Below are 13,476 nucleotides of genomic sequence, written 5' to 3' on the forward strand. Positions count from 1 at the left end.
TATATATATATATATATATATATATATATATCATCATCATCATCATCGTTTAGAATCCACTTTCCATGCTGGCATGGGTTGGATGGCTTGACTGAACTGGTAGACCAGGGAGCTGCACCAGGTTCCAATCTGATTTGGCAAGGTTTCTATGGCTGAATGCCAGTGGCATTGGCTATTAGTACGATTTCATTTGGCTTGACAGGTCTTCTCAGCACAGCTTATTGCCATATATATATATATAGCATCGCCATGCGGATAATGATAATGGTGAAATATATATATGATTAAGTCTTGTATCCCCAGCATTCTGAATTACCATGTTACCAATTATACAACCAAATGTTTGTCTGTCTCTTTTCAAATTAGACTATAAATGTTGTAAACTAACCTCGGTGAAGAAACGTGTAGATGGGGAAAATATTACCTTGCTTGGTAAAAAGTAAGGGTTGTCAACAGAAAGGGTAACTGGCTGTAGAAAATCTGCCTCAATGAATTCCATCTGACATATGCAAGCATGGAATATAAGATGCTAAATGCTGCTGCTGTCTACATTGTCCAGTATTTCCTTCTCATTTTGAGATGATAGTATGATTTGAGGGAGATTTAGCTGGTCAAAAGACCACCTTTGGGGCTCTCTTTTTTAACTGAATGTATTAACTTTTTATGACTACCAGGTGATAAAAATTGTATTTATTTCCAGGGATTGTGACCTTAACTAATTCAAAATTTGATACACAACTACAAATTATCCCACTAATGGCAGGATTTCTCCCTTTCCCTCTCATTACTCTGGCTAAATACAAACCCAAAACAGATTCTTCAGGTAACTGATTTTTGTTTATTTATTCATTTTACTAATCAAATACTTCATATTCTATGCCTCCTTGTAGAATGTTTTGCTTTCTTGTGTTACAGTGCTTCATGTTGTATATAATGGTACTGTCATATATAGTAGTTCACTGTATGATAACAGATTGTTTCACAATTATGCTTCAAAAATGTTCTGAAGTGGGATCTCAGAACTTTTTGTGGTATGAGACTAAATAATTGGGTGTTTAGAGAGATGGCAGTTACTGCTGTTGTGATATAAACTATTGATCTTTCAGCCAAGCAGTATAATAGTTTGCTAGCAAAACCTGTGGAAATTTGAGGTTTTATAGAAATGTTCTTATTTCTATTTTAATGCATGTATATTTTAGCTCTTCATAACATTGTTTCATTATGTTAAAGTTTTTGATTATACCTTCAGTTTCATTCCATAGTTCAGATTGTTTAACCATTTTTCTGTTAAAATACATTTCTTTTGTTTCAATTAATTTTGAAAACAATCAAAGATAAGTTATGAGTGAAATAACTGTTATTATTAAACTGGACATAAATTAACTTGAAATTTTGATGAATGATTTTAATTTAGATCACTTAGGCAATCTCAGGAAGGTTGATATATAAAGGGTTAAAGTGTAACATTTGGACACATGAATACCACTGTGGCAAACAGAATATTGTAGATTATCAGCTCAGTCAACCATAACTTATAACAATTACTGAAATTAAGTATGTACTACATCTCTTTAGTTAGAAGGGAGGTGGGAATGTGACCATGGTTTTTGTAGACCCTTCTAGATTGTTAAATGGTCAATGTAGATGATACTTAGCTTGCAAATACGGAAGCAAAAATTATTTATGTAATGCTCCAGATGAATACAATTTATAAGATTTTATAAAAATTACATAAAACATTTGTGATATTAGAAGATAATGAGCAATGGTCTGAGACAACTTAGATAAACAGGTCCACTGACAGAACACAATATTGTTCCAAAATATCTTTGTAACATCTGTTTGAATTACAGTTTTGTTCAAATATTTCAGTCATTTATATTACTTTTACTTGTTAAATTTTATTTCTCATCTGTAAATGTCATCTGATATATGATTTCCATACATTTGTCTTTATTTTTACATACAGAAGACAGTGAAAATGATCCATCTTGCGACTTTTACAAAGAACATTTTAAAAGTGAGCAGGTGCACAACAGCAGCCTAGGCAAACAAATACACATATATTCTGAGCAAAGCAGTGGTAACTTAGAAACAATGATGGTTTACTGAAAACATTGGTTCACAAGCAAAGAGAGAAGTTCTAACCAATTAAAACTATTTTGTTCGATATCCTCCCACTCCTTTCCTAACATGGATTGCTAATGTTGTTACATATGTTTTCTCCACTGCCTTCCTTGCTAACACAGACTGGCTGGATCTACAACAAGCATATGCAGAAATCTTCACAGTGACAATTGAATTTCCTTCCTTATATCTTGTCCGCTGGCCAGTGGTTACTAAATTCACTGAGTGGTCTTACTCAAAAGCACAATATATGTCATAATACTACATTTTTTAAGTACAAATTTAAACACTCTCAAAAAAAAAATTAAAATAGACTCAAGGTAAATTAGATAATCTCAAAGCAATTTAAAATGTTCTGAAAACAACTTAAAATAATTTCACTACAGATAAAATAGATATTTAGATAAAATATAATAAATGTCTGTTTTGAAGCATTTGACTGATTCATTTCAAACCTGGATTCATTTCACTGTTTACTTAGGCCTATAGTGCTGTCTTTACTTATAGTGACAAAAGTCAGCCTCAAAGCAATGATAGCTTGTTTCAAATTACATGTTTTAGGTTTCACTCTTAGTGAAATTCCAGTACAAGTACCAATAGTTTGAAGCAGAGAAGCAAATGGAGATCACACAAAAAGACTACACTTAAAACTCATCTGTGTACTGTTTCCCACTGAATGAAAAGATTGGGAATCCTTTGTTGCCACACATAGTATTAAGAAGACAATAGAGTATATAAATATTGTGCAGATATCCATGACAAAGTCAAGAAAATAAAGCATGAACATTTTAAGTCACTTGTTGATTGGTTAAATGAATGCCCACAATTCACATTGAAAAATCTTTGCAAATATTTACTTTCAATGTTTGAATAAACTGTGTCACAATAAACTATAGCAAGACATCTTGATGGAAGATTTCATTGAAGAATGTCTTTATTCATAAGCATACAAAAGAAATTTTGATAATTGTTCAAGAAGTGTTGCCAGTTAAAATTAAACAGTAATTTATTACTCATTAGATAAATGTATAAAACTATATATAGTTTGATTACTTAATTAGAAAAAGAGATTTAATTTGCTTTGATATTATTTCAATTTGCATTGAGTTCATTTTTATGCTTTGAGGTATTTTGATTTTTACTTGAAAAATGTAGATTGTTTTCAGTGTTCATGTAGATGTTTTAGTCATTTCAAACAAAAAACAATATGCAAATTAGCACAGCATTATGTGGCCAAATCTATTTATTCTATGTAGCTATTGTCTATTTACTTTCAGCATCAGAATTACACAAGCTGTGATGAGGTTTTGAAGAAGTGTGCAAAGAGTTTGATATTCGTGTCATACTGCCAAGAAGTTGCAGTATATTCCCTGAGTTTCATTCCATAGCAACAAACACATCTATAGGTTTTGGTTGTGTTACTGAAACATACAAAAATGCTCAGTACATCATTGTTAGAAATGTGTAGAGTCATATATATATATATGTGTGTGTGTTTACAAATTAACAATATGTAGTCTAAAACATAACTATACTTCAGTATAGTAGATTTAACTTCCATGCTGAGTTGCTATTAATAAAATTAGTCACCATAACCTGCAGCTCAGGAGTTGGTCAACATACAATTGTTTCTTAAATAAGCTTTGTAACTGATAACTGGAAGAAAGCAAATGAAATATAAAGCCACTAAAGAAATTCTACTCAAATGAAAATCAATCATACATACATGTATGTGTGTATGTATGTATGTATATATGTGTGTACACACATATATATATATATATATATATATATACACACACATGTATACATACACATATCTGTGCATACACACACACACACACACACATATATATATATATATATATATATATATATATACATATACACACACACACACTGTATTTGATGGTATAAATGATGCAGAGGCATATTAGATGCACTTCAATTTCAGAAGTGCAAATCCAGAAAAAAATATTTTTAGGGTATTAAAGCTTATGGGAGGCCCAACTTTGCATATATGGCCCTGGGTGATTATTTTTTTTTGAAAAAAAAGTGCACCATGTGTGTATACTTAACATAAATATATTTTTGTATATACATGTGTATATATATATATATACATATATACATACATGTATGTGTATGGATATATATATATATATATATATATATATATATATATATATATATATATATATGTAGCTATGTATACATATGTACATACATACACACGACTACATGTGTGTGTGTATATATATATATATATATATATATACACATACACACTCAGAAGAAAAGAAAAAGGTTCTACTTTGACTGTATGAATTAACGATTCACAATCAAGTGAAAAAAATTTTATTTTTTAGAATTATGGAGTTGGTTATGAATTGACTCAAAAGGGAAAATAATTTATAAAGAAAGATGTATTATGTTAAAGATTTTTGTTTGTTTAAAAAATGTTGAATTTTAATTTATAAGAATGTATCAAATATTCATTTATATTGTTTCCTTTTTTGTTTTTGTTTCATAATTTCATCAGACAATATACATCCATGTTATTACTATAGATGTTTTGCTGATAGCATCCCCCCTCCTGCCAATCAAAGTAATGTTACTACTCAAATAAATTTATCCAGATTCATATGTATAACATCATGCTTGCTGTAGAATTTGAATGCTTACTTTACGAACCGAAATCTGGCTACAGTAACAGTACTTATTTAGTAATGCCTTATATTATATTTTATTACCAAAAAGTCAATTCTGAATCTCTAGTAAATGTCTGTTGTTGACTATACACCCAGCTAATAAAGGCGGGTAAGTTTTATTAATATATATTTTTAAGATTTAATCATTATGAGGAAGTTCTCATGATTGTCTTTCCTCTGTTGTTGGTCAGACTAATATGGTTTATTTACCTTGATGATGTCTGCAGAAACACCAGAAGGTTGCTATTCTGGGAAGAAAGAATAGGGTTAAAAAAAAAAAAAAAGTGAACGATACTGGTCTCAGTGAAATAGTATTTGATATACCGGTATTTGATTCAGTCGTAACTGAATGAATGGCAAAGACTCACTAGCATAGTGCAACCTCTAGCCGACAAACATGCAGTCTCCTTACTCTGCCTTTATTCTTTCTTCTGTTGTAACTTCTACTGTATCTCACTGCCAAGCCCCCTACCACCATCACTCTTTTAGTCCATTCTTCCTTCCTTTCCAGAATGACAGCCTGTAATTTCAGCAGACATCATCTCAGTTATTCAAAGTAAACAAACTATATCAGTTCAATGCCTTGGTTTTGTATATGGACCAGGATGGCTTTGTGCACAGCCACAGCATTGTCACATATGTGGAAGCTGTGCTCTTGTGGGTCTCATAGTATCAGCCAGTATTGGGGGTGGAAATATTTTCTGGCACTGAACAGGAAAATCAGTCTTTGAGATGTTTTATCAGCGTTTAGAATGTGCTTTCGTCAAGAGAGATCCTCATTGATAATGAGGTCCTGCATTTGGAGCAACCATGACTGGGTGAGATTCACATTGTAGGCCTTGCTTTTTCACTTGATCAGCTGCAGTGTAACTATGAATAAACCACTTGGAGGACTTAGGGTTTTGAGTTTTTGTTGTGTATGGCATATGGAGAAACATGTTTAAAAGAATGGCTTCAGTAACTCAGCTGTTTTCTGTGGGTCAGGAATAACTGGAAAAGCTCTAACTCCTTGACTGACTTGAAGTGCCAGAGTGTTTGGAGTAGGTGAAGAGGTACTTTGTAGTATATGATTGCATGTTGGACATTTACAAGGAAGCAGTGATCAAATGACTTGATGGGTGTAGTCAGTCAGGATTTGGCAGAGGTTAAGCTTTGAAGTAAAAAAATTACAATGAGTATTTGAATGGAGGTGGAAGTACGACTGTATACTTAAAAAATGTTTCACCACTTTTATAATTTTTCCACCTCTGTTACTTTGATTTACAACATGCCTCTTGATTTCCAGTTCAATAATGTCATACTTCTTGTTCTCACACCACTGGCTCCGCCGTTATTGCCTGTTATGTGTTGGAGTGATTGGATAAAACTTCCAACTGACATTGTAATGTCACAGGGTGACAATAATTGTCTTTACAGAATGAAAATGAGTCGCTAATGTCATTTATTGTGCAATGGCTGAACTTCTGAACAGGCATGGCATTCAAAATGTGAATTCACATGCAGGGTTGTTAGTAAGTTAGGGAATATCATACTGTAAGAATGACAGAGAGGGAAAATAACCAGGGTTGCCTCCAACCAGAAAACTTAATGGAAAAGTGGGCTTTAGCTTATATAATACAGCAAATCAAAATAGTTCTGAGGATAATCATGTAAAATGACTAATTCTAGAAAGGAAAAAAATAAAAAGCAAGGGAGACAATCCCAAAATTTTATAAATCACTTAGAATAATTTATAATAGCCTTTTTGCCTTAAATTTTGTATGTTTTCAAAGACAAAAATTATACTGACATTCTAACATCGATTTTTTTTTCTCTTTCTGAAAATGTTTGCATGTTACAAATGTGTCATAGTGTAACCAGGAAGACATTTTAGAGGGAAGTGTAAATGCTATTGTGACAGTCATGCCTTTCTAAGCAGCTACATTTTAAGGAACATTAAGATAGTGATGATTTCCAACATAAACGATGCAAATACTATAAAGCATCATTATTGTATTTGCTTTTTTCATGCTAGCATGAGTTGGATAAGATTTATTGAGGTAGTATATATGCCCTTCCTGATGTCAACTCTCACCTGTTTTTAAGTAAGGCATTTTCATTTCATGTCACAACCACCATTCTACAGAACATATTGTTTACAGGAAACATCAGTCACCCAAACACAGTGTCTCTGCAAAGAGCAAAATAAACAATCATGCACATATAGATTTGTTTGTTTTACATCTTTTTTTCATGTGAACATGGGTTGGATGAATGCTTCTTTTTGAAGCATAATTTACAGCTGAGTAAACTTTCTGATGATAACACTTGCCATTTTTCTCAAGTAAGGTATTTTTTTATTCCATTTGTGTCAACACCATTGTTGCTCAAATGGTTTCATGTGAAACTGCAAAATATAAGATGCCTACATTGCATACGCACAAATGATATGGTTTGTTTACCAATTTCACTGACAAGGCATCGATCAGTCCATGTCTATAGTAGAAGACATCTGCCTAAAGTGTCACATTAAATCATAAAACAAAAAAAAATGTAAACATGCCAGAATCACTAACTTGAGCAGGTAAATATTCACTGGGGAGTTTCTCCAGTGATCTGCATTGTGGATGGGGGACCATTGACCAGTGTGTACATGCCAGGTTATAACACTTAACGCCGTTTCTTGGTAAAACAGTGCTACGCAAACGCCAAACACTACAATGATCTTTTCTTTAACAACAAAGAAGCAGATGTCTGCTTATCCTGACTGCCTCATTTACTATAGAACTTCAAAAATACTTGAAGAGAAAAGACAAGACTAGTTTCTGATTACATCCCAGCCGTCATCCAGAAGAGCCCTACCCTCTACAAATATCTGTTGGACTTGTGTAAGAAGACCTATAAAAAAAAAAACAAGCCAACAATCTTCTCAGTCTTCAATTATTCATTCAACTCACCACAAAAAAAAAAAAAAAAATCACAGCACTTTTTCCTGCCTCATTTCTACAGAGGAATTACACTCGTCTCTAGCCTTAAATTCTACAACTTAATGCCCACTAAATGGAACTGCCCCTCATATCAAACCCAAACTACAATAGAACTAAAACAGCTTCTGCAAAGACAGAATAACACTACTGCAAATGTTTGTCCTTAGAAGGATCATAGCAGAGCTCTGAATCTCCAAGTAAAAGAATTCAATTCTATTTATGAATTTCTCCACAGCATTTAATAGTATCAAATTAAAAATAGAAAACCACAAAATTACATACCAGTAACTTACTAATTAGAAAATGGTTAATTAAGTATTCAGGAACAGGACAAGTAACCAAAAAGTTGGCAATATGTATCCTGTCATTGATAGTTCGTATCCTATTTAATGGTTCAGTCCATTTATGTAAGGGCCACAAAGTACAAAGCAACTCCATTACTCCTAGGACAGACAGCTTGCTCTCAAGGTGTATTAATCAGTTAAAAGTTTAGCATCTGTGGGCAAGCTGATTTGTCCTAAATATACACTTCATGAAGACTGCTTCCAGTGGTAACAATGAACAATGTTTATGACAAGAAACAAATACTTTTTATTCACAAATTAAAATACTATATATATATATATTTATATATCAGTACCCCCTGACTGGCTCCCGTAGGATTTTCGAGCGAGATCGTTGCCAGTGCCCCTGGACTGGCTTGTGCGGGTGGCACATAAAAGACACCATTTCGAGCGTGGCCGTTTTCGTGCGGGTGACACGTAAAAGCACCCACTACACTCTCTGAGTGGTTGGCGTTAGGAAGGGCATCCAGCAGTAGAAACTCTGCCAAATTAGACTGGAGCCTGGTGTTGCCATCCGGTTTCACCAGTCCTCAGTCAAATCGTCCAACCCATGCTAGCATGGAAAGCGGACGTTAAACGATGATGATGATGATGATATATATACATATATATAAGGAGAATTCATGAAAAAACAACAGATTTAGATTACCCTGACAAAAACAATGCTTATTTATACACATTATTTTGAATTAATAATGCATTATCTTGTAGCTTCAAGAGTTCGATGATACAATTGTTTATTTTTAGAATGACATTCCAGAGTAGTTGTCAGAGGCTGAACCAGGCTGGTTTAAACTTAAAACAGGTAGAATATTTGGGCTAAATACGGCCAGTTTAAACGCTAAATGGAGATATATATATATATATATATATATATATATATATATATAATTAGTATTATTACAAAGAAAATCAATTTAGACAACATCAAGAGATATTTGAAAACATCCTGTGTGAATTTTAACAAATGGTATGATTTTTATGTGGGGGGAAACTATACAATTTAATTGAAACATTTTGAATCCTGAATATCAAATAGTCTAAATATAAAATTTAAAAAAAAAAAAATTACACATACAAAAAAAAAAATTAATATTTATTTATAAATAATGAATACAAAATGGAATCCATTACACATGCTGTATCTTTCTCTTCAAGTTTCTGGACCCTCACTACCAGGTACCAACTGAAAAAATATATAAAAGAGAAAATTAATAATAATGTCTACCCACAAATAACTGATAAACCAGTTATAATTCATGGTCCTATACTTATCTCAACTAGTTTGAGGCTCTCCTTTGCCTTCAGTTTTAATAATATTATCAACATCATTTCCCATTTTACATTGTTTTAAAGAAAAAAAGGTATTTTATTTAGGGTGTATGAGTTTACATCACTATATTTTTGACTGGTTTATTGTCTTATTGTTGAATGTGAATGTAATCCTAGACTAGATTCAAACCAGAAGCCATTATTTCTTAACTAAGAGTAATAAAATTCTGCAAGGGTATGACTGAGAAATTTTAAGGAATTTGCAGTATCAAAACACTTTGCATATTCCCCATCAATGTTACCTACTCAAGTGGATAGAACTGTATCATATAAAAAGAGGAACTGTGAAGCCCCTTAGGTCTGAGCTGAGGAAAATCGAAAAGTCATCTTAATGAAAGGAGAAACACCCAAGCCAAGAACAACTAAATCTTTCATCCTTTACTTGTTTCAGTTATTAGACAGTGGCCATGCTGGGGCACCACCTTGAAGAATTTTAGTCAAATGAATCAACCCAAATACTTTTTTCTAAGTCTGGTACTTATTCTATCGAGCTCTTTTGCTGAACCTCCAAGTTGTGGGGACGTAAACACATGAACACTGGTTGCGAAGCAGTGGTGGGGGGACAAACACACATATGTGATGGATTTCCTTCCCTGTCTATTTATCTAATCCACTCACAAGGCTCTTATCAGCCCAAGGCTATAGTAGAAGACATGGAATTATGAGGTTGGAACTGAACCCAGAAGCATGTAGTTGGGAAGCAAGCTTCTTACCACACAACCATGCCTGTGTCTATGATTTAAAAAGGAATACTACATACTATTTGGGGAGAAAATTTCTATGACTGATAGAAAATCACTAGAAACTTAGAAATAACAAAGAAGCAGAGTTTGCTGAAAATCCATCTCTAAACCCAGTATTGACATCATCATGACTATGGCTGTTATTAATGGAGGATGAATAGAAAATATACTGAAATTACAACATTAACTGAACAAAAATCTGATTTCTGATTTTAGAGATGAAGATTCCTAGTTCAAGTCCAGTCTGGACATGTATAGACACTTTATGACAATTGAAGATCAAACTAATTGGAAATGTAGAGTAAATGTGAATAATGCAAATATACTCTTTGTAAATGAGGTTAATAGTATGAAAGATAATGTCACATACTTAAGCAGGAAGTGGGGATAATATACTCAGTTAAAAGAAATGTTTTAATCAAGTAAGATTACACTCATTAGATAAATTATTGGTGTTAATGACTATTCTCATCAAAGGCAAAGGAAACAACAATTGAAGAAGGAAAGGCAATGTGAGTCAATGTTGTTCAACAATAGCAACTTTAGATATGTTTAGGTCTTTTCTTCAACAATGTATAGGCTTATTTATACAGATTGACTGAGAAAGTTTTGATGAAAAAACATTTACCCACAAAGCAAATATAAATAATGAAATGACAAAAAATTTACTGATATCTTGTAAATGCCTTATGTGGAAGCAGCACTGTTGTGAGATAAACCCCAAACCTGCAGAAATTTTAAACAATGCAAATTTACACATATACTGAGAATGATATTGACATTTAATCAACAATAATACCAGTGAAGGCTATTTCAAAATTCATACCAAAAACTTAGTTAAGTAATGCACTTAAGAAACATTTCATTAAAAACACTGAAAGACAAAATAAAATCTGCAAAAATTAATCAGACAAAAAAGACAAGATCATATATTTTTACCATGGTAATGTTGTTGCCATTTAGCAATATTTGGTCTAATTTTGTAACTCTACGTCCTTCAGGTGTGCTTTCACTAAAAAATTAAAAAATAAAATAGTTGATTTCATTTCTCATATGTGTGCATATACAAATAGAAGAAACAGACTTTAATACATATACATAGAATTAATTTTGAAGCTGGTGACATACTCAGAGTTTTTTGCTATGTATGTTCTTTCAAGTGCCTGAATGAACATATGAGAAACCTCGAGTACTGAGGGAGAAACCATTAAATCTAAATGAAAAAGATATCTATAAATGTAGATAAATATCTTGCCATGTGTGTATATATAACTTCAAAATACTAAGCATAATTATTGCTAAGGAAGTTGTATGCAGTAGTCAGAGCTTAAGTGGTGCATAAATGTAAGTTTTGAGGCAAATTTCAACATCAAATACACACACATTATACAAGGGGGTATGCAAAAGAAACCAGAATATTTTGCAATGTTATTTCATTCACATAGCTTTATGTGCTTACACTTTTATTGTTTCAAAGTACTCTCCATTTGAAGCAATGCATTGGTCCAGACATGTTTTCCACTGTTTGAAGCAGTCCTGGAACCCTTGCAAAGTGATGCCTTTTAGTGCCTCTGTTGGTTTTTTCTTCACCTCTTCCACATCTGCAAAACGTTTTCCTTTAAGGACTTTTTTCATTCAGGGAAACAAAAAAAAAAAAAGAAAAGATTGGGTGAAGTAGGAGGGTGGGTAAGTGGAGTCTTGCCATTTTTGGTCAAAAACTGTCTGATACTCAAGGTGGTGTGCACAGGTGCGTTGTTGTGATGAAACCACCATTCTCCACTTTGCCACAGGTCGTGACATTTTCATCTCACTGCATCTCATAAACACTTCAGAACTGCCAAGTAAAATGTCTGGTTAACAGTTTGACCAGGAGGAACAAATTCTGTGTGGACGATTCATTTCACATCGATGAAACAAATCAGTATCATTGTAACATTGGACTCCACTTGACTTGCTCTTTTTGGGGTGTGGTGACACTGAATGCTCCCATTGACTTGATTGCTGCTTCGTTTCTGGGTCATAGCCATAGCAAGCAGCTTTTGTCACCAGTGATGACCTTCAAAAAAAAAAAGGTCTGGATCAACTTCCACCTGTTCTTTCAGTTCATGACACACATTCAGTTGTAACTATTTCCATAAGAAAGAAAGCTATAGATTTCACTGTAACTCTTTTCATTTGCAATTCTTCACTGAAAATTCATTGGCAGGAACTCCAGGACACACCAGTCATACCAACAAATTTGTCAATTGTTCAGCGACGGTCCTCCAAGATCAGTTCATGAATTTTTGTGATGTTTTCATTTGCTCGGGAAGTCAACAGTCGCCCTGAATGAGGTTGGTCTCCAAGCAACAAGGGACCATTCCTAAAGCGTGAAAACCACTCATAAACTTGTGTTTTGCTCATAGCAGTGTCCTTGTAAGCTGTTTGGAGCATGACCACTATTTCAGTTGTCTTTTCCTCAACAGAAAACAGAATTTCATGAAAGCATGCTGTTCCTTTGTTTCAGTCATAGCAGAAATCAATGAACAGGGGAGAGGCACTGTAAAACAAAGACGCACCATGTGGCAATATGACTTCAGCGGACAATGCCAGTCAGTAGATTGATGCTTGAGGGTCACATCAAGTGGCTTCTAGTGGTGGAAACTTGAACTATAATGGACTTGTCCCACAGAGAACATTTCCAGTTACTTTTGGGTACCCCCTTGTATATATGTAAATAAAACAGTGACTCTACTTTACTTAAACATTCAGAGACAGCTGACAGGGTGAACATGTCCTAAACCCATGAAACTAAGTAATTTGGAGCTGAATCAAACTTATATTTAGTAAGTCCAATCTTTCGTTTGTTCACAAATGTGTGTGTGTGTGTAGAGAGAGAGAGTGAAAGAGAAAGAGATTTGTGTGAAAAGTTTATCGTATACTAGCAGAAATACCCGGCGTTGCCCGGGTTAGGGATTCACACAGACAGACAGACAGACACACACACATTCCCAATACATGTAGGATTCCTCACCATACAGGTGACAGGCACAGCTGAAAGATGCATTACGGATCTATAGCAATTGGAAGGGCATGACCCAATTGAAATAATAGCGTGTGACGTTTGGAGTAAAGGGAAATGAAAGTGTCACCTCTGGAGTTTGCAAATGACCACTATACCGATAGGTAACTGTGCAGACAAAATTTACAATCGATAAATGTCTTAGAACAACCAGTCTCTCATCTGGGAAGGCCTTGAAATCAATGTTACCAA

At 33.6% G+C, this 13,476-nt stretch overlaps 2 protein-coding genes across 2 annotated transcripts in view; one reads left to right on the forward strand and one right to left on the reverse strand.

The window, feature by feature from the left end:
• Positions 1 to 7,041, forward strand: part of LOC106871725 (trafficking protein particle complex subunit 10) — a 36,827-nt gene extending 29,786 nt beyond the window's left edge. The window contains exons 21-22 of the mRNA XM_014918336.2: positions 701 to 823; positions 1,970 to 7,041. Coding sequence (XP_014773822.1) covers positions 701 to 823; positions 1,970 to 2,112 — 266 coding nt within the window. The 3' untranslated portion in view covers positions 2,113 to 7,041. The remainder of the gene's footprint in view (positions 1 to 700; positions 824 to 1,969) is intronic.
• A 2,186-nt stretch (positions 7,042 to 9,227) lies between these two features.
• Positions 9,228 to 13,476, reverse strand: part of LOC106871729 (U6 snRNA-associated Sm-like protein LSm5) — a 57,363-nt gene continuing 53,114 nt past the window's right edge. Inside the window, exons 4-5 of the mRNA XM_014918341.2 lie at positions 11,163 to 11,235; positions 9,228 to 9,334 (exon numbers count right to left, since the gene is read on the reverse strand). Of these exons, the coding sequence (XP_014773827.1) occupies positions 9,302 to 9,334; positions 11,163 to 11,235 (106 nt within the window). The 3' untranslated portion in view covers positions 9,228 to 9,301. The remainder of the gene's footprint in view (positions 9,335 to 11,162; positions 11,236 to 13,476) is intronic.

This window comes from Octopus bimaculoides, chromosome 2 (genome assembly GCF_001194135.2).
Source record: "Octopus bimaculoides isolate UCB-OBI-ISO-001 chromosome 2, ASM119413v2, whole genome shotgun sequence".
Lineage (NCBI taxonomy): Eukaryota > Metazoa > Mollusca > Cephalopoda > Octopoda > Octopodidae > Octopus > Octopus bimaculoides.